The sequence below is a fragment of the Cyprinus carpio genome, chromosome B10 (assembly GCF_018340385.1).
Source record: "Cyprinus carpio isolate SPL01 chromosome B10, ASM1834038v1, whole genome shotgun sequence".
In the NCBI taxonomy this organism is placed as follows: domain Eukaryota; kingdom Metazoa; phylum Chordata; class Actinopteri; order Cypriniformes; family Cyprinidae; genus Cyprinus; species Cyprinus carpio.
In genome coordinates this window covers 23,767,576-23,789,459 of record NC_056606.1, presented here as the reverse complement: position 1 = coordinate 23,789,459, position 21,884 = coordinate 23,767,576, and the positions used below count along the sequence as shown (strand labels likewise).

General features: G+C 36.1%; 1 protein-coding gene across 2 annotated transcripts in view; it reads left to right on the top strand.

Moving 5' to 3' along the window:
• The window catches only part of LOC109112925 (netrin receptor UNC5C-like), a 196,533-nt gene that overhangs the window by 63,012 nt on the left and 111,637 nt on the right, over positions 1–21,884 (top strand). For both annotated transcript variants that reach the window (XM_042733320.1, XM_042733321.1), the window contains exon 2: positions 20,463–20,690. In XM_042733320.1, the coding sequence (XP_042589254.1) occupies positions 20,463–20,690 (228 nt within the window). The remainder of the gene's footprint in view (positions 1–20,462; positions 20,691–21,884) is intronic.

The following is a 21,884-nucleotide window of genomic DNA, read 5'->3' as shown; positions in this document are numbered from 1 at the left end:
AATCCCACACCATTTTTTTTTCTTCCAGTTTATTAGTTAAAAATGTTAACCCTTTTCACCTGCAGTGTTTCGCCTCAGATTTCACTGTTCCTCTCATAAACATCACATGGCTCCTGGAGACTCTACATATCACATACAAGTTATATTTGGTGCTTTTCTAAGACTTCATGAGAGTGAATGATGAAGCATGCTTTAGTTTTTGGGTGCGCTGTTTCTTTAAGTGAAATTTCCCCATCAGGTGAGTGTGAAGTCGAGGTTTTGCATCAAGAGGATTGTGGTCCTCCTTATAATGACTGAGTTTGGTTTGTCTCTCATGAGGTGTGACGGCTCAAAGGGAGGAGTCTGTTCTCTCGCCAGAAGCCTTCATAATGCATTAGCTCATTAGCGGCTGACGCCGGCGCTCACGTTAGTTCAGATTCCTGCTGTAATGCTGCTGCAGGCCAAGATTGGCCACTTTGCATTACATGTGGCCCATCACATCAAACACTGCTCTCATCCGCTTCCAGCGCTGATACTTAAACACCTACGGAGTCCCGAGTCTTTGTTCGCACCATCTGCATGTGCTAATAAAGGGTGTTCATTTCAGTGCAATATAGAGACGAAAACACACATTTTATATTTCATGTATCTTTAATATGTCAAGTTTAGTTAGAGAAAACATAGACTTTCTCTGAAGTTTCCTGGTTCTCTTGAGAAAAAGACTCACAGTGAGTTTCTTCTAAAGTTTCTGTCTCAATTTGTGCTCCGGTTTGAATAAAATGTTTAAAGTGAAGTACTAAAATTTCATAAAACTAAAAATAAGAAGAAAAATAAAATAACAAAAACTAATAGAAAAGATGAAAGCACATAACAAAAGTACTAAAACTGAAGTAAAATAAAATAAAAATATGCATTCTTCCTATAGAAATAAAATGAAAACTGGAAATATAAAAACGTATAAAAATAAAAGCTAAAAATAAAATTATTTAAAATGAAAAATAAAATATTTGATTCTTACAGTCTCATACACTGAAAAAAAAATCACTCAGAAATTGCTAATTTTTGCAAAATAATTGGCAACTAACATATTGAATTAAAAGTGAATTTTAAAGTAGAAACACTGTAAGTTCAATTCAGTTTAAGTTTATTTGTATAGCACGTTTCACGATGCAAGCTTTACATAAAATGCAAGTTTCTACATTATATTTAGTAATAGCTTATCTCAATTTGATATCCATATGGCAGAAATGTACGGTAAAAATCAAGCAGTTAGTTAATGTCAATGTTAATGTTAGTTTAATAACTTGTAAATCGTATTCTAATAATCTTTGTTTTACTGCGATCAGTTGACTCATCTGGCCGTCGTTTCATTGTCATTTCAGGAGAAGCATCTGAGGAGAAGCTGATACTTAAAATAACACACCAGTGAAAACTCCATTAGGTCTCAGAGCTATAAAAGAGCAAACTTTGAGCAATACAGCGCTGCTCTCTCAGGGGAGCCGTGAAAGCAGAGTCTTTTTTAGGCGTCTGGAAGCGTGGTGTGTGCTTGAACAGGTGTGTGGGATGAGAGGAGGACTATTCACGCTCGTGCTCCTCAGGATGGAGTGAGAGAGTGAGAGAGTGAGAGAGTGAGCGAGTGAGAGTGCTGCAGATGAGTGTGAGGAGAAACCGAGAGAGAGACAGAGCTGGATCCTGTGACAGACAGTCAGAATGTTCCGGCTCTGGAGACAGCGGTAGGGCTGAACGATATATCGTTATCGTATCTATATCTAGATATGAACTTTCAAGATATTACTATCGAAAAAAGCAACGATATAGACGATATAGATTTCCCCTCTCCGCGCTCGCCTTGCATACAACTCTGGCAGTCACAACAAACATCAGTTTTACGAGTGCCCTTGAATGCACCGCTAAAGCCAGCGCGCACTCACTACCAGGGACGTGGGAACTATATTGTGAGAGGGGGGGCGGCGTTTCCATGGTGACGTGTCATTGCTTGTCACGTGACACACCGCAGCAGCAACAGCGCTTAATGAATGTTGATTTGCTTTTATGTCATTTTTCCTTTATTATTTAGAATATTCACAAATGTGTTAGCTATGGCATGAAATATCTGATATTCCGATTGTCAAATACATGCAAGTGGAAGTATATTGTTGTTTAAACACCTTTATAACTATCGCGTTAGTTGAGCTGTATGGCGCGATGGGCGCCGCCGTATTAGTTTGTGCCGCAGACGCAGTTCAGAGAATCGGATCTGTTGGATTTACAACCTCTATGTTTACAACACGTGAATTCATCCACTTCTCCCGAAATACTTAAAAGTAAGTGGCTGGTGAACTGGGAATAGAATAGAGTAATCGTTGAAGTTAAGTTACTTACACAATGTGTATCTGATATGAATAAAACGTGTCGAATTATAATGGAAAGGATTATTATTACCTCTTCCATAGACATCAGTGTGTACTTTACAAACTCTAAATGTATTGTTTTTTTTTTAGTACTTATGTGAATTTATATGTTTGAAACCTAAAATAAACAGTATGTGGTTGAAAACACTGAAAAGTTGTGATATATGACCGTTCTGAGCGCGCCTGTCTCTGGCTAAATTCAACATTTGAATTTAGCAGTTGATCGATTACATACGATTACACCTGTGTGATCGTACGTGCGAAAGGCTTAAAAACAATACATTTTCTGACACAAAATTTTGAAATGTAGGCTTAAATCAAACACATTTTAATTCAGATTTTGTATTTATATATATATATATATTTAAATAAAAACAACGGAAAACAAAAACAACGAACAAACCCCCCCCCCCCAGCTGCCTGACCCCGAGAGGGGTGGGGAAAGGGGGAGGGGGGAGGCCGTATTGTATCGATATCGAGATATCTGGCATTAAAATCGAGATATAAAATTTTGTCCATATCGTTCAGGCCTAGACAGCGGCGTCTCACGTTCACTGACACATACAGTCCTAAACGTCCTTCAGCTCTGGAGAGCCGTGTGTGTGTGTGTGTGTGTGTGTGTGCGGGGCATTCTGGGAAAAGTTAAAGCTACTGAGGGACAGTGGAGATGAGGTGTAAAGACAAATCAAAGATTAAAAGTTTGGGGTCAATAAGATTTAAGTACTTTATTTTGCAAAAGATTTCTAATTCAAATAAATACCATTCTTTTGAACTTTCTGTTCATCTGTGAATCCTGAAAAATAGAATGTATCACAGTTTCCACAAAAATATTGTGCAGCACAACTGTGTTCAGCATTGATAATAATCAGAAATGTTTCTTGAGCAGCAAATCATCATATTAGAATGATTTCTGAAGATCATGTGACACTGAAGACTGGAGTAATGATGCTGAAAATACAGCTGTACATCACAGAAATAAATTACAGTTTAACAGAGATTCACACAGAAAACAGCTGTTTTAAATTATATTTAATAATAATATTTTACTATTTTTACTGCATTTTGGATCAAATAAACGCAGCTTTGGTGAGCGGAAGAGAGTCTTATTTCAAAAACAAAGTTAGTTTTGAACACTAGTGTAATATATTGGCCAATATTTGCTGAGTTTCATTTTATTCATTCGTTTTTTACCTACATCAGTGCCAGTATTTATTATCATCATATTAAGTCAATGGATATTATCATTATTTTTTTATTTTTTCAAATTTCAGTGTTTAGTAAATTTTGTAAATATTGTTTTTTTTTTTTTTTTTTGCATTGTGGACACTTCATTAGTCATCATTATCGATAAAATTGTCATTGGCCTGTAAAATCTGTACATCATGATATATTGATCAACATTAGTGCGTTGATTACAAAATGTAATAATTGATTATAATGACTATAAAACTGATAATGTGTTTAAAACTAATGAGTTTTGCAGCTTTTGGTGTCATGTGGTTTATTTGAGCAAAGCAAGGTTTTTTTATTTTCAGCAATATTACTATAATGATATATTATGTTTGTATTGTGTAATGTTTGGAGAATGTGACTGGTTTAGTGCTGATATGAAGAGACAAGAGCTGCATTATGAAGCCAAAATCTGTTAGCAGACTGACCTGAGGGTGTTATTCAGGTTAGCAGTCATTGCAAGGCATTGTGGGAAAGATTGTGTGTGTGAACGTGGCCTTTTTACCCATGATCCTTTGTGTGAGAGGAGATAAGCAGCATGTTGGGCTGTCTTTCATCTGAGTATTGATGTAGTGTGTGAAGTGGGCGTCATTAATGTTCTCTGATATTTCTCCGCTCTTGATTTGCAGATGAGGTTTAAACTCTTACCCTCGGTAGCATGCTGAGGAATATTAAAGCGGGCGTGAGGACACGACACACCAGCAGAACTGAATATAAATAGTTTAATTAGACTGTTAGTTCATTTGGAAATGCGAACGCTTATCTGCAGGGTGACGCTGAACTTCCTCTGAAGCAGAAACTTGCTGAGTCCTGGACAAATGAACAAATGCTCGACGCTTAATTAGGGAGCAATATCACAGCGGCTGTTTAATTCAGAAAGAACGAGTCGAGTTAGAGAAAGAGCTGCGGGTTTATTCTCTGTCCACAGGGTACACGGTTTACTTCAGTGGTCACCTAAAAATAACCATTAAAAATGTTTTTAACTGAAATAAAGCGAAAACTAAGTCCTAAATGAAGATTAGAAATAACTCAAATACAACAAGCTGAAGTACTAAAATTACTAAAACCAAAACTGGAAAAATAAAGCTAAATAGGAATATAAAATATTTAAAGATATTTAAAAAAATATTTTTCAAAGTCTCACTGAATAGAAAAAAAAAAGAGTCAAACTTAAAAATTTAAATGAAAATTAAAATATAAAAATAAAATTTTTATAATGACTATAATAAAACTAATAAAAATTAGTGAAATTAATAGAAAACAAAATGAGAAACTTAAAAATGAAAAGAAAACTGAAAATATAAAAAATCTACTATATAAAAATAGTATTATATAATAAAACTATAATAACATTAATAAAAATGACAAAAGCGCATATCAAAATAAAAATCCTGAAAATATAAAAATAATTTAAAATCTAAATATGATAATAAAACTAATAAAAATGACAAAGCACATAAAATTATTAAAATCTAAACTAAAAATATAAAAAAAAGCTAATTCAGAAATAATAAACACCATTAAACTAATAAAAATGACAAAAGCACACAATTTTACTAAAACTAAAATTAAGCTGAAAATATAAAAATAAAAGATTATTCAAAATGTAAATTCTATAATAAAACTAATAAAATTGACAAAAGCACATTTTTGAAAAGAAAAGGACAAAAGCACAAACTGAAAATTCTAAATATAAATAAATACTATAATAATATATATGAAATATTAAAATAACATCAGTTCTCTTATCAGTTACAGTATCCCATATTTACTATAGTCTGCTCACATGATATTTGCAAGTAAATCTGAATTTGTCTGGCATATATAATCGCGATAGTCTGACTCTCATTATTTTTGCTCGTATAAGCAGCATGAATGAATCAAATGGCCGAGGACAGATCACTGACAGATGCATATGAACTTACATAAAGTCTTGTTACGTGTGACGGTGTTTAGGATGAGCTCATAGCCAGTCCTTTGTGCTCGTGGTTGTTTTTGATCCCATCTGTGAGTCGCTGTGTCTGACCGCGTCCCGCTCTTCCAGATCGCCGGTAACGAGCGGCCAATTATCATGTGTGTGGGTCAGCGAGGGCTCCAGACGAGTCACACGAGTGAAGGGAAGTACAGTGAGACGCCAGCTCTGATTGGCAGCATCGTTAAACCCCGGATCAGACGAGCCGTGACCTCCACGCCGGCCTTGACCTCCCAAAACACTGTCGCTGCAGAAATCACGCTGACAGCAGAAGAATCTCAAAGCAGATCTTGTGAATATCTCAGCTGAGAGAAGATGCTGTTTCTCCTCTGATGAGCTCAGTGTGAATTCTCCCAATAATAAATAATTCCACATGAGCTTTAGAGTCTTAGTGTTAAATATCGATTCATTTGTATTCATGTCAAACAAAGACATTTTAGGATAAATATTTGAGGCAAGGGATTTAGGGCTACAGGATGGCATAAAAATATTCAAAGTAATATATTATGAAATATTTAATTTAATTGCATTTAATTTATTAAATTATAATATTTATCTTTTAATCAATAGATAATAAATACAGATTAAATATTGCATCTTGTATGATATTTATTAAATAGTGATAAAAATAAAATATTGAACTTAATGAATATAATTATATTTAAAATAAAATATAATTCTTGTCCATTTAGCTTCAGTTTAGAAAACATATATATTATGTCTAGTTTGTATCATTATTTATTTATCATCATCATCATTTACTTATAATTATTATTATTTATTACATAATATTTATTGTTTAGTAAATATTCACAAGAGAACCAGTGTTATTGTAATAATTAATAATTAATTACATTTTTAATATATAAAAATAATATAAATCTATTAATTAAATCTGAACTCTAATAATTGTAATCATAATTAAAAATCAAATCAAACAAAATTAAATTGAATATATCAATGCTCCCAATTTCTGTTAAAAGTATTTAAAATAATTTTAAATGATTTATTCTATTTATTTTACAATTATTTATGAAATATTATTTTTTAATAATTAAACAATAATGCATATTAAATATGTTAAATATTAATAACAGAGCCTGTATAATTTAATATGTAATAATTAATTAATATTTAATTATTTTGTAATGCATAAAGTAAATCTAACTCTAAATTTAAACAAAATTAATATCACATTTTTCTTGTCCTACTTAGATTACTACTGTTTTTAGTCAAGAACATGCAGTTCTGGAATCACAGAATGAGTCATGGTTAATTAAATTTATCAGAGCTCACAGTTTCTGTTACTAAAAAGTAGTTTCAAGCAACTTTATGTGTGGTCCTACAGGGGGCTTTGAATATTGTGTTGAAGGTTGTGAATGATTGATTACTGATGTAGTGATTTGTGAGTGTGAGAGAAAGCACTAACTATCATTAGCCGTCGCTCTCCGTCAGTCCGGTTCGGAAAGCGTCGCTCCTCTGTAAATGAGTCCCTGGCGGTGACACCGTGCCTGCTGGGTAATTTGGACAATGGGGCATTTGACAGCTCACCCATCAGCCCAACTGCACCCTGGGGAGGAAGCCCTCGCCGTCTCCTCCGCTCCTTCAGCTGATGGAGCTGCTCTCTAAGTAGCAGCATCATTCTCCAATCAACCAACAAAATGGCTTTTCATCCGGAGAAAGAGAGAGACAGATGGACGAGAGACTTGCTCTGTGCTTCATAAATCTCTCTCTCTCTCTCTCTCTCTCTCTGTGCTTTACATTGGCAGTTCGATCGAAACCACAGAAAACATCCTCTGAAAAGCCAAGAATGTCGGCCTTTGTGCGTTTTTGGCCTTGTCTTTCGTCTCCACACGGTTCTTGGAGCTGCGTCGCCATATATCTGTAGTTTGGGTCCTACGCTCGCCATTGGCTGGTGGTTTGGTTTCCATGACGCCCTGGGAATTAATTTTTCTCGTATCATTTCCCGTGGTGATAAGTGAGGAATGTGGCCTTGTGCCGTCTGCGCTCCGAACGGAGATTTCAGATACGGGAAGAATGAGAGCGTGAGCTTCTGTAGGGCTCACCATATAGATCTCATATTCATATCGTTACATTACGCATTTACATTCATTCAGGGAGATCGCAGTGATATTAATGCACCTTTTATGTGGCGATTAAGTTTCATATAGATGGTAAAAGACTGTTTCTTTAGTGACTCGTGGGTTTGAGAGTGTTTTAAGAGCATCTCTGATTAAACTTTAAACAATATTAGAGTTGCTTAGTTAAGTTCATTTTAGTAAATCAGTTCGAACTGTCCTTGAATCAATAAAAATGCTTGATACTTTTATTATTACTGTTTATTGAACAATAAATATAATATTTAAAACTTTATATTATTCTTGCGCATTTAGTGACTTTGTAAAACATGCCTAATCATATTTTTTAAAAATAATATTGTCTATTGTAATAATAAAGCTAATATAGCTATTATTAATCATCATAATTGTTTTTTTTATTAATTGTATTTTATTTATTTTATTTTTTATTTTATTTTATTTATTATTTTTTTTTTATTTTTTTGTTTTTATTTTTTTTTTTTAATGTATTATAAATTTTAATAATAATAATAATAAGAATAATAATAATAATAATAATAATAATTTACTTTTACTTTAGTGTACTATTTAATCTTTATAAAATTATTTAAAATGATTAATTATATTTCATTATAATTTGTGTACTTATTATTATTATCATCATCATCATTTATGTAAGTGAAAATATAAATTACAGTTAACATACTTTTATTTAGTAATTATTTTTTGAAGTGTTTATTATTTACTAAAAGAAGAAATTAGTAAATTACAGTAAAATGTAAGTATTTTTCAGATTATTGATCATTTTATTTATTTATTATTATTTTTCTACATATTTATTATTATCATTAGTAGTAGTAGTATTTTCTTAAATTTAACTGTATTTTGCTTCTTACATTTAAACATTTGAATCTATTTGACCAGAGTGGATGTAATGGAAAAAAGTAATTAAAGAGAATATGTTTTCAAAGTGATCTCCGAGTGTGTTGAACATAACTCTCCATGTTTCTGAGTGTCACGTGGAAGCCGCAGGTGTCTCAGCGTCTGGTCATCAGCGACGCTCACGTCTGGCCGTTCGCTGGAGGGATCGTTCAGAGCCGAGGGTCAGCGGGGTCATATACGAACAGCAGAAGCCCCTGATCTTGGCAGCTGCTTTCACGTCCTGTTACCCACAATACACCTGTTTTCAAGGCTTTCCTGGTCAAATGTCCATAATCATCAACACATCCACATTCTGTCAATTATTAATTGAAACTGCAACATAATGAGATGTTAATAACGGGTTTACATAATATGAGTTGCTTGTGTAAAGCCTGGAGTGAATGTCATGCAACTTTGTTCTGACCTAGAAGGAGTCACATGATTGTGCGTTTCCTTCAGTCCACACGTTCCATCTGTGAGGTTAAGGGGTAGTTACCTGCTGTTAGTGGTTATCATACAGTATCATTCATGCTTGGAGAAAGAGCGAGTAAAACAATGAGGACTGCGCTTATCTGCTGCTTGTTTGTTTCTCACTGACGTTGTTTCGAACTCTTATCTGCTCTCTGTTCTTGAGGATTCCTGCATCAGAGACACAAGTCAAATCACGTGTGTTTTCATTGTTGTTTAGATAGCAGCAGAATGAACTGGAACGCTAATCTTCCTGAACTTCCTGAGTTTTAATTCATGTGGTTTAATTTCTCTCGGTGGTTAAGTAAAGCTGAAAGGTTTCACCTCCGGATCGACCGACCCGTCCTCCGTTAATGACGCCGTCCCTCCTGAGCTCATGAAGTCTGTGCTTTAGACGTGATTGTGTGTGTTTAATGTGTGGTGCGTCACAGATCATCACGGCTGCCAGGATCGTGTGGTCGACGTCTGAAATCCCTTTCACTGCAGGACGGGTTCATCGTTTGAAGTTCGCACACCTTCTATCGCGCATCAGTCAAGCGGAGTGGGAATAAAAGCGCAGGATGAGAGCGGGAGGATTTATGCCGGCGTTCACGCTTGACTCTCTCCTGATGGAAGAGACACAGCGCTGAGGGTGATGCAGCGCTTTCCTGGGAACCGTAAATCTGGCCCCACACAGATAGAATCGAGCTTATCTTTCAGCTGCTGTCACACATCTGGAGAATATATGCAGAGGTGCAGATCTCACCTGCTGATTCATGTGTTCATGCAGGAGGAAACACACATCAACTAGAGCCAGCAAACTAGGAACTAAACCAAGTGATTTAAATGCTTTTTAAAAATAATAATTATAATAATACTGCTGTTTATTTATATCTTTATTCATTTTATTTTAATATTTATTTTATTTATTTTAATGTTCTAAATTGTTAAACTGCATATAACAATGAAAATGTTTTGGTAAATTTAAAAAATGTAAAGATTAAAAAAAAAAAAAATTAGAGTTACTGTAAGTCAGTCATTGGTTGTTTTATACATTTAATTTGGTTAATGTAAATAGAGTTTTTATTTGTAAATTATATTTAATAGAAAAAAATATTTATTTTAATTTTATATTTGCATATCTTTTAAAAGTAGCGTGCACTTTTTAATATTTAGAGTTTTTAGAGTCATTGGTAGTGTGATACTTTTATTTGTGTTAAAGTTAATAATAATATTAATAATAATAATAATTATTATTATTATGTGTATGTATTAAAGGTGATGGGTAGTTTTTATTTTCTCAGTTTAATATGCAAAGTTGTAATAAATTAGTCCTCTGTTGTTGGATGTGTTTGTCAGATCCTGACCAGTGCAGTTTGGAGTGAGACTAACTGTATTCAGGAAACAGTTTTGCAGTTGTATCTGGCAGCAGTAGTGGCACTTCAGCTTTAACTAAATGTAGTTGTGTAACACATTGCCATCTGATAATTGGCTCTGGATGTTGGTTCATTTTGTGTGTTGTTCTGGAATGAATTCAGTTTCCTCAGAGAGTCATTAGTATGTGAATCAGATTGTTGTGCTGTATTGGTGCCGGTGCAGTAGAAAGATGCCTTCTGCTTATTGTGTTTGTGTTATTCGCAGTGTTTTGATCTGATCACGTTGAGTTGAAGCTGCAGTCTCATGATTCTGTTCAAATATCATTTCTTTCGGAGGTCGGCGGCCGATGCAAACGTGGCAAAACGCTGACTCTGTTTCCCTCGGTCCTGTCAGAGCTTCAGGAGAAACATCAGGCGTCTCTCGCTCTTGAAGGATTCATTTCCTCAAATCATGTTATTCCATCCAGCAGCTCCGTCAAACTCCTCGTGTTTTCTCTTGATTCGACAGCGTGCTGGCGGTGCCGTTTTGAACACATTCAACGCTTTTCTCCCTTTTGTCTTTGCCAATTGCTTGCAGTTTTACTGCAATGTTTTCCTCTGGCTTTTATTTTAGCTGGTGTTTCAGAAACTCAAATGATTTGAAAATCATGTCAAAACAAATGCTAAAATAAACCAAGGCAAAATATCATTTAGTTTAAGCTGGAGTACTAAAATAACTAAAAGTACTAAACATAAAAATATAACCCCAGAAGTAAAAAAATACACACACAACAATATTACAGGATATATATATATATATATATATATACAGGAAAACTTAAATTTACTTTTGTCAGCTAGTTGCCAAAGCAACCCCCCCCCCAAAAGTAATAAAGACACAACAAAAGTTATTAAAATAAGCTTATTTCAAGCTTATTTCTTGTTGCCAAGGCAACATTTTGTTTAGTTTAATTTGAAGTACTAAAAAAAATAAAACTAAAACTAAAATAAAAGGTAACATTTAAATATTAACAAAACATAAAAAACATTAAAAATACCCCAAAACTAATACATTTAATAACAACAAAAAATTTATTCAGCTAGTTGCCAAGGCAAAATGTTGTTTAGTCTAAGTACTAAAATAACTAAAACAAAAACTAAAATGAAATTTAAATAATAATAACAATAATAAAAACCCAAAAAAGTTATAAAATTGAAAACACACAACACAATTACTGAAGATATAAGAAATGTAAACGCGCTTAAAGTAACAAAATAACTATAACTAAAACTGAAATAAATACTTTTATAGACATATATTGAAAACACCAGAAAATAATAAAACTACAAACACACAACTAAATCACTAAAAACTCCCTAAAACTAAAATTGGATCAAGTTAATAAAAACTATTTCAAACATTTTCTTTCATCGAGTTGTTGAAGGCAAAAAAGTTTATTGCAATATAAAACTTAATGCGCTTTCGGAGACACTTCAGACGCAGGAAAATCATGTCAAAGCATGCATTACCCAGAGACAGCGGATTTCACACACATCCAGCGCCGATCTGCATTAAACATGGCACGCGCTGCTCTGGGGAAGCTCTGTTAATTGAAAAAACAATCAGGCTGTGGGTGATGGAGATGCTTTTCTGCTGAACCCGAACCGAGAGGCTCCGAGGACACTTCCTACATCATTTATTCCCAGCAAGCTCTTGTCAGAGCGGATTGTTTGGATACACATGGCCTGCTCGCAGCACACGGGCGGCACATGCAGGGGCTTGTGTTGTTTTTGGCTTTTTCTGTCTGGCTTTGAAGATGTTTGGGCCCCGACACACTATAAAGAGAGCCTGGACTCCCCCGCTTCATCTCCAGTCCGTCAAATGAAAGGGAGGTGAAGAGGATTCGGTGTTTGTTTTCGTACATGAATGTTATCACACTTGTTTTAACTGGTTATCTTCCCTGACCGCATCCAGCGCTTCTTTTCAAAGAGACCTGCCTCTCGTGTGGTGAAGCTACAAAGAACTTGACCTCTTTATTTTAAGAAGCCTCTTCTTTGAGTTATTGAGTTCCTCACACAGATCTTTGGTGTCTCTTGTTGTTGAGATGAGACTTTGATATTTTAGATGAGCGGATAAAGACCTCTTGAGTTACAGCAACCAGGGGTGCTATTGTTAAATGAATCTAAAACCTTTAAAAAAAACAAAAAAACCTTTTCTGTACAAAAACACAATAAACATTTAATTGAAATAAAATAGAATATAAAAGATATTTATTTTATTTCAGCTAGTTGCCAGGGCAAAATTTAGTTAAGTTTTCTAAAATAAGTTAAACCGAAGCTGATAATATAAGTTATATAGACATATAAAACCCCTAGAAATAAAGAAAGGAAGGGAAAATATATATATATATATATATATATATATATATATATATATATATGTATGTGTATATGTATATGTATGTATGTATATATATGTATGTATGTATATATATATGTATATATTTTAGCTAAATATTTTATTTTAGCAAGTTGCCAAAGAAAAAGTTTACATTGAAGTACTAAAATAAGTAAAACTGAAACTGTAACAATAAAAAACTAGGCATATTAAAAACCTGAAAAAGTAATAAAATTACACATTAAAAATATAAAAATGTTATTTAATTCAAGTTTAAATACTGAAATAACTAAAACTAAAGATTAATTAAAAAAATATATTATTATATTAAGAACCTCAAAAAGTAAGAAAATTACCAACAATGAAATTACCAAAAATGTAAGAAAACTTAAAATTATTTTATTTTAGCTTGTTGTCAAGGCAAAATTTTATTTAATTTAAGCTGAAATACTAAAATTAAAAACCTCAAAAGTTATAAAATTATAAACTTACTAAAAATTACTAAATATATAAGAAAACTGTCAGCTAGTTGCCAAGGCAAAATTGTTTAGATTAAGTTGAAGTACAAAAATAACTAAAATTAAACTGAAATAAAAAAATTAAAACGTGTGTGTGTTATATATATATACATGTATGTGTGTGTGTGTGTATATATATATATATATATATATATATATATATATATATATATATATATATATAATATATATATATATATATATATATGAAAAACCAAAGTTATAAAATTAAAAACAAAACAAATTTACTAAAAATCTAATAAAACTTAAACTTCTTGTATTTCATCTAGTTTCCAGGGCAAATTTTCAATTAGTTGCTGTACAAAATTAACAAAATTAATACTGAAGTAAAAATGTGCAGTGCAGTGCATCTTGGAAGTCTTTGGTATTCCAGCCTCGCGCCGCTGAACCTGCAGGAGATGCAGGCCGTATGCGGCTCTATACTGTGATCTGTCGGGTCACTGCGCTGCTCTGCTTTCATATCAGAGCTTACGAGAGCGCGGTTTCATTTTCATGAAGCATTCCAGCAGGAGAAATCCAATTGAAAAGTTTTTGCTGGAATATTCACTCGCTGACCTTCTCTGCCGCTCGCTGCCTCCATCTGTCTCTTTCTGTGTTCATAAGTCAAGCTTTCATTCGGGCTGCAGTTTCCTGAGCACGTCATACAGCATTATGTCAGTGCAGATTCGATGTGCTCACGCTTAACAGTTTCTCATGGCATTGCACTCTCAATATTTACAAATGTAGGGCATCTTCTGGTACTTTTACAAATCGAGAGGCACGATGATGCCACGGTTATTACTTTTCAAAGAAGTGTTCCGGTTTCATTCATGCACAAAATATGCATCATATTTCTGCAGGAAAGAAAATAAAACCTGTGACTTGCTTGGTTACTAGTTCATTTGATGGTCTTAAATGGACTTAAAATTTATGCACAAAATATGCATCATATTACTGCAGAAAAAAATATTATTTGCCTAGTTACTAGCAGATTTGATGACTGTAGCTAGACCAAAATAAATAAATAAATACACAAGAAAAACACAAAATATGCATAATTGTCCTGTAGAAAAACTTGACCTTGTCTGCTTACTAGTTGATTTGATGCATTTAACTGGAAAAGTAGAAAACCAACATGGTGTCTAGTTGCTCAGTGAAGCCAAAACCCAATTGTTTCCCCCTCCAGATTTGTTTTAATTTGATTTATGCAAACAATAAAATAAGCATCATAATCCAAATTCACATGTGGATTGATATTCAGAAAAGCCTTTTCGGTTATTATAGTACTATGGCATAATATGATCCCTTTTGCATATTCTTATAGCCTCCGTGGAAATGTATGAAATTAATTTTTAATCTCACTTCATATGGAAGCAATTTGGGAGATTTCTGATTAAAATCACTAGAAAGGATTGCAGATTCATGGGTAAAAGCGAACAGACTTCTGCTGCGAGTGGTTTCATGAAGCATTGCATCAGAGGAGATGAAACGCTAATTGCCGTAAGCGTGTTGTTGTAGTCTGCAGAGCTGACGAAGGTCACGCGGTGGCTGTGCGGTGTGACTGCCAAAGCTAAAAAACATGCAATTAAAAGACACTCGGTCTGTGACAGCAACTCAACAGCTTTAGATGATTCAAGGTCAGGGACTTTTATTCCCGTTCTTTCTCTTGTTTTAATTCGGTGGAAGGGCTGTTTCTCCGAGGGGAAGGTGTGGTTGAGTTTTCTAGATGTGATTGTGATAACTGTGACTCAGATTACATCCCCAAGCACCAGCATCAAAGCGTGGCAGCCTGGCGTGAAGGTTTCTTCAGCGTGACGGCATGCAGACGGGGCGGAGCTCAACACGGCCCCTCGGACCGCTGGGACAAAACCACAGTCTACTGTCCAGAAAACCTGGATTAGTTCACTCAAAAATTTAAATTCCCTAAAAATTGCTCACTCTCAGGCCATCCTAGATCAGGATGAGTTTGTTTCTTCATCAGATTTGTAGAAATATAGCACTGCATCAGTGTCTCAGCAATGGATGCTCTGCAGTGAATGGGTGCCGTCAGAATGAGAGTCCAAACAGCTGATAAAAACATCACAATAATCCACAAAAAAGCTGAAACCAATCCATCAAGATGTTTTTAACTAAAATCCGAGTCCGTTATCAATAATAACACTTCCTCCAGTGAAAAAGTGCATCTCCTGTTGTCTCTCACATATTTGTTAAGAGCTGTTTAAACACTGCTTGATCTGTGCAGATTTCTCTCCTGATTCACACCAGAATACTTTTTCACTGGAGGAAGTGTTATTATGGATTATAGACTCTATGTATTTGAGTTAAAAACGTCTTAATGATGGATGTGTTTCATCTTTTGTCTTCTCCAGATGTTCACTGATGGACTGGAGTGCTGTGGATTATTGTGATGTTTTTATCAGCTGTTTGGACTCTCATTCTGACGGCACCCATTCACTGCAGAGCATCCATTGCTGAGACACTGATGCAGTGCTACATTTCTATAAATTTGTTCCCATGAACAAACAAACACTTTCAACTAATTTTCATTTTGGGTGAACTATGTTTGGGCAAGACATTACCATGCTTTTCCCATTTAATTAAAAAGACGTTACGGAAGCCGAATAGGCTGAAATCTCGAAATTGACCAGTGGATGAAGAGGAAACAGTGGTTTTGCCTTACAGACAGTCAGGGCTGATTGGCGCAGCATGTGCTGCATTATGTCGTGGGTTTGATGCAGGAGTGAATGTGAACCGTTTTCTCTCTCTTTTGTCCACTAGAGATCTTTGAATCAGTGGGGGCTTGTTGGAGCGAGGGCATTTTTTGTCATGTTTTTCCATTTCTTCTGTGCTTTTTCACCGGCGAGTCTCTTGTATTCATTATTTCTGCTGCTGTGGAGGTTGATGAATTGGAGATTGCATGCGGAGACGGCACGCAGAAGCCTTTCATGCCACCGTCTGATCTCTCAGGCCTGCCGCGAGACACAGATAGCTCGGCTCCACAAGTTTCCTCCGTTCTAGGAGGCCGTTTTTGGGTCAAGGTCTGGATCGCTGGCAGGAGTTGGGGACGTCTCTGTGTCTGCGAGGCTTACATGACTGTCAGTGGTTTGGCACGAGGGCAGCGTTCAAGAAATGTTCAAGTGTGTGTGTTTGGATGCATGTGTGTGTGGCTGAGATACCGATCATGCTCTGCAGGGCTGGCAGCCGCACCGGGTCGTGGTTCTGGTCCATAGCTAATTGTCGAGCTGATAAACCTGGCCTGGTTTGCTCAGATACTGTCCGATGGCAAGCTCTCTGAATGCTTTTCCTGTGTTGTTGTGGTGCACTGTGTCTCTCTGCCCTATAATAGAGACTGAATGTTAATGCCCCGTGCCAGTGTTTTAAAGTACAGCACCATGTGTTTTCATTTTTGTTAAAGAGAGCCAATAAGCATTCATAGACTGAAAGCAATGAGCCCCAAGAGGCCATCTGTTATAGTGATTTTACCATGGTTAAAAAGCATTCTTAAGCCCAGGCTCAAAGTAAAGAGGTAAATCACTGCTAAGATCACGGTAATACATGGCTTATTGCTTTTATAAAGTAGTTATAAAGTAGTGCAGCAGCAGCAATATCACAAAATACACCAATGTTCAATAAATAATTAGTGGGTCTCTCTGAGGCGAATGTTAGAATTATTGCTTTGAGTAAACGTGAATGCAGTTTATGGTTTTCATCTGCTGGACGATAAAATAGGTGGAAAAATCCCAGATGCACATTTAAGAATCAGAGGATCACAGATACTTGAGGTTGTAGGACTCTTTTCACTCCAGACAGGAAGAAAATACCTAGAAACCACCCCAAACACACTTATCGCAACCATATCGCAAACAAAGCTGGGTAGAATACTCACAAATTGTAGTCCATTACCGATTACAGATTACATGATAAAAACTGTAGTAGTTAGTAACATAATCTAGGTTACTCATTTTTAGGTAATGTATTCTGACTACTTTTAGATTACTTTATCTAACTTGTTAAACTTACCATTAAATATACCATTCTGATATATAAAAAAAGTTGATTTCTACGCCATAAAGTGCTCCAGGGTTTCTCAAACTGGGTTTATTGTAGACCATAACATGAATGTAATCCATAATAGACTAACTGTAATCTGATTGTAAGCATTATGAAATGTAAATATATTCTAAATACAAGTACTTGATTTTTGGAATCTGATAGGACCAGAAGATCACAGATACTTGATGTAGGACTCTTTTCACTCCAGACAAAATACCTAACAACCACCCAGAACACACTTGGCAACCATATAGCCGCTTGCACACTTTACAGTTTCTTCATTAAATGTTTAAATATAGTTACAGTTTTTGAAAATGGCTTTAACTTTCCGTTGTTTCGTTTAGTAGGCCATGCATGCTCAGATGTATCAGGTGACCAATGCGGAGGGTCAAGCAGAGGTTACGTTCCTCCTTCAATTAGCTGGTGATTAGAGGCCGGTGACGGGGCAGGTGTGATTTAAGACCTACACGTGATGGGAAGCAGCCACGCTCTACCCAGAATCCCCTGGGGCTCTATGTGCTAATGCAGTCTCACCCGTTCACCTCCATGTCCTCGTTCCCCTAACACTCAGACATTGTGGCTGATATTGATGTGATGTCAATGCTGCTTCCTGACATTTTAGAACCGTTTCCAAATATCCAAGAACCGGGTATTCGATTTCAATTCTGGTTAATGATTCATACGTTCAGTGCAGAAAAGCTTGTTCGAGGCTGGAACTGACTTCTTCTTTAATATTTATCGACCAGTACACAGAAAACTATTATTTGCTAATTGATTTGTTTGTTCCTATTTTATTACTGACTGTTTACGTGTCTTTAACACTTTAATATTTGGAATTTATATTAGTCTAGTTGTTTTTGCTGTAGTATTTTTGTGAAAAGCATAGGCAAAAGTTCCTCTTGGTGAGTGTTCTGTAGGCTGCTGATTTTTGCTCGTGTTATTCAGCTGCAACAGAATGATTTGTATGAAGACAGAATAAATGTTTGACATCTAAAAGTTTGACTTCATTTTTTTATATTGGATTTTTTATCTTATTGGAATCAAAACTAGGAATCGATAAGAATTGGAATCGATAAGCAGAAATCAGAATCAAAATCAGATAAAATTCCAAAGATACCCAACCCTACACTATTAAATATAAATGTTCCAAAAGGGTGTTTTGCAGTGATTCCATAGAAGAACCATTTTTGGTTCCCCAAAGAACCTTTCAGTTCTTAAAATAACATTTTTGAAATCTAAAGAACCTTTTTCGACTATAAAGAACCTTTTCTGCATTTGAGAGGTTCCATGGATGTTTAAGGTTCTACACAGAACCATTGATGCCAATAAAGAAGCTTTTTTTTTTAAGAGTGTACAGGTGCGGCGAGACACGGTTCGGCCGAGGGTGCAGAAGTGTGGCCAGAAATCTGCTGTCCTTTCTGTCTCTCGTTCCAGATTCATTCTCCTTCTGTGTAAATAATTGATGTCTGGCTGCGGTTGTTAAGAATAGAAAGCGTATTTGCAGGTGAAGAATGCCTCTGCGCTTCCCTCTCGTGGAGAGTCAGAGGGCTGATATTCGAACGCGACCGGCAAACACGGGACGTATAGAGCCCAATCCGTCTCAAGTGCTGTTTGATAGTCCTCGAAGGGAAGGTCGATTGCCTCTTCCTGTTTACTTTTCTCCGTGAGCCCCGTCGCTCTGCCAGCGTCAGATAAATATAGGTTTGTGTTTGATGAGGAGGACACCGGTGAGGCAGGGCTCTGATGAAAGCCAGGCGTAATTACTTGTGTTTGATGGGGTTGAGGTTATGCAGTCTGATGTCTGATGTATTAGGTATTAAATATTACCTGGTTTGATGGGGTGAGGAGGAGGGTTTGTGGTTTGTGAAAACACATATTTAGTCTCAGGCACCAAACATACTGTATGCAAGTACGTGAACGCAAGCGCTTCTAGACATCAGATACGATTAAACAAGATAAACACGATCAAATACGTACAGCACCATTCAAAAGTATAAGATACGGAGTTTGAAATTGAATTAATTGCCTGCAACACGTTGAAGTTGAATGGAAATGACGGGACAAGGAATTTACTGAATTGCACATCTGTCTATTCGACTATCTATCTGTTGGTCCGATTGTATATCTGTCCAGCTGTCAATCCATATATCTATCTGACTGTCTATCCATCTGTCTGTCTTTTTGTCATCTGTCTATTCGACTATCTATCTGTTGGTCCGATTTTATATCTGTCCCTCCATCCATCCATCCATCCATCCCTCCATCCATCCATCCATCCCTCCCTCCCTCCCTCCCTCCATCCATCCATCCATCCCTCCATCCATCCATCCATCCATCCATGCATCCATCCCTCCATCCCTCCCTCCCTCCCTCCCTCCCTCCATCCATCCATCCCTCCATCCATCCATTCCATCCCTCCATCCATCCATCATCCATCCAGACCATCCATCCATGCTCCTGATGTGCCCTCCCTCCATCCCTCCCTCCCTCCATCCATCCAATCCACAAAACTACTCCCAAAACTACTCACTCCATCCATCCATCCATCCATCCCTCCCTCCCTCCCTCCCTCCCTCACTCACTCACTCACTCCTTCCCTCCCTCCCTCCCTCCATCCATCCCTCCCTCCCTCCCTCCCTCCCTCCCTCCCTCCATCCATCCATCAATCCATCAATCCATCCATCCATCCCTCCCTCCCTCCCTCCATCCCTCCATCCATCCCTCCCTCCATCCCTCCATCCACCCATCCATCCCTCCCTCCATCCCTCCACTTACATATTCGTAGATCCATCCATCCATCCATCCATCCCTCCATCCCTATCCGAAGCAGCTTAGAAATTTAGTGCGCAGTGACAAGTTTAAAGTATAAGCTGGATTAGTTCACAAGTAAGTGCAGAAGTGAAATGCAGAAAGTACCTTTGTTTCGTGCCTGTTGGAATATATGTCTTTTCTTACATGCACAAGCTGCATGTGATTACAGTCTCTCCATGACGAGCGTCTGGGTCTGTTTTTCTTTAGCTGTCATGAACAGTAGCTCACAGCCTCGCAGGCAAACACATGTACATGAACACTCACTCCTTCTCATCTCCTCCCTCTGTAGATGATGACTATCTGGGATTGGGTGAACTCCCGGAGACGTTCCCCTCGGATCCGCCCGAGCCGCTCCCGCACTTCCTGATGGAGCCGGAGGAGGCGTACATCGTCAAGAACAAGCCTGTCAACCTGTACTGCAAAGCCACGCCGGCCACGCAGATCTACTTCAAGTGCAACAGTGAGTGGGTCCATCAGAAGGAGCACACGGTGGAGGAGCGCGTGGACGAGACCTCGGGTTAGTTATTGATGATATATATTTATTTATTTCCTGTAACATAATTATTAAAATATTTTTAATATACATCTTTTAAAAATAGTTTAAAATAAATATATTATATTATAAATGTTTTAAATAATACATATATTTATGTATTATTCATAATTTAATTGTCTTTAATTTTTAAAAAATAAAGTTTGCGTTTATTTAATTTATATATTATAAAAATTAATATAGGGGTGATGAGATGCTGCTTATAATATTTTAATCATGTATTAATAAAGTACATATACTAATAATATTTTATTATATTAATTATGTTAATAAAAACAAATACTCATATAAATATATAAGTTTTAAATAATAATATTTTACATAGAACTATTGATATCATATTACATAATAATACTTCATAATATAAATATTTACATTTTTAAAAATCACATGTATTTATTAAATATTTTATTATAAATAGATATTTCTTTTTTTTAAGTTATAAATTAAAAGATGCATTTATTTTATATATTTATTATTAAAATATTATGATGAAATGAGATGGCATGTATAATATGTTTATTTATTTGTTAGAATACAGTTGTCAGTCCAGTTTGTAAACTAATTTCTGTGTCAGCAGGGGTGTTTTGGGATGGGGTAAAGAGAAAAGCACACAAATATGAGTGAGAAGGCCTCACATGCACAGCAGCTCTCGTGCCTCGGGCGGTCGGGTCTTAAAGTCAGAAAATCAAGCAAATGAATAATTCAGAGGAGACTTTTTACAGCGCCCCCCACCTTCCTCCAGCTTGTAATGAGAGTGGTGTTTCTCAGCCTTGTTAAACTGCGAGGGCTGCACAGAGAAGGCTGTAAACTCACGATAGAAAGGGTTTGTTTGGGACACGGACATCATTAGGAGGATTTGATGCCCAGATCTTCTGTCTGACACTTGTTTCACATGAACCCTTGGTAACAATCACTCGTGGGATCTGGAGCTTCTCTCTGCATTTTACTGGGGTTTTAGGGCGATTTAGGTTTTAGTTTTCTGTTTTTTTTTTTTGTTTTTTTAGTTTTTTTTGCTCTGAGAGTCCAGCGTCTCTCAGCTCATTTTAGCATGTTTTGGCCGTTACTTTAGTGCCGCTGTTTCCTGTGATGATGACATTCAGCGAATCACAAGCCGCTGGCACTTCTAGAACTGAACCGCTATTTCTCTCCATTCTC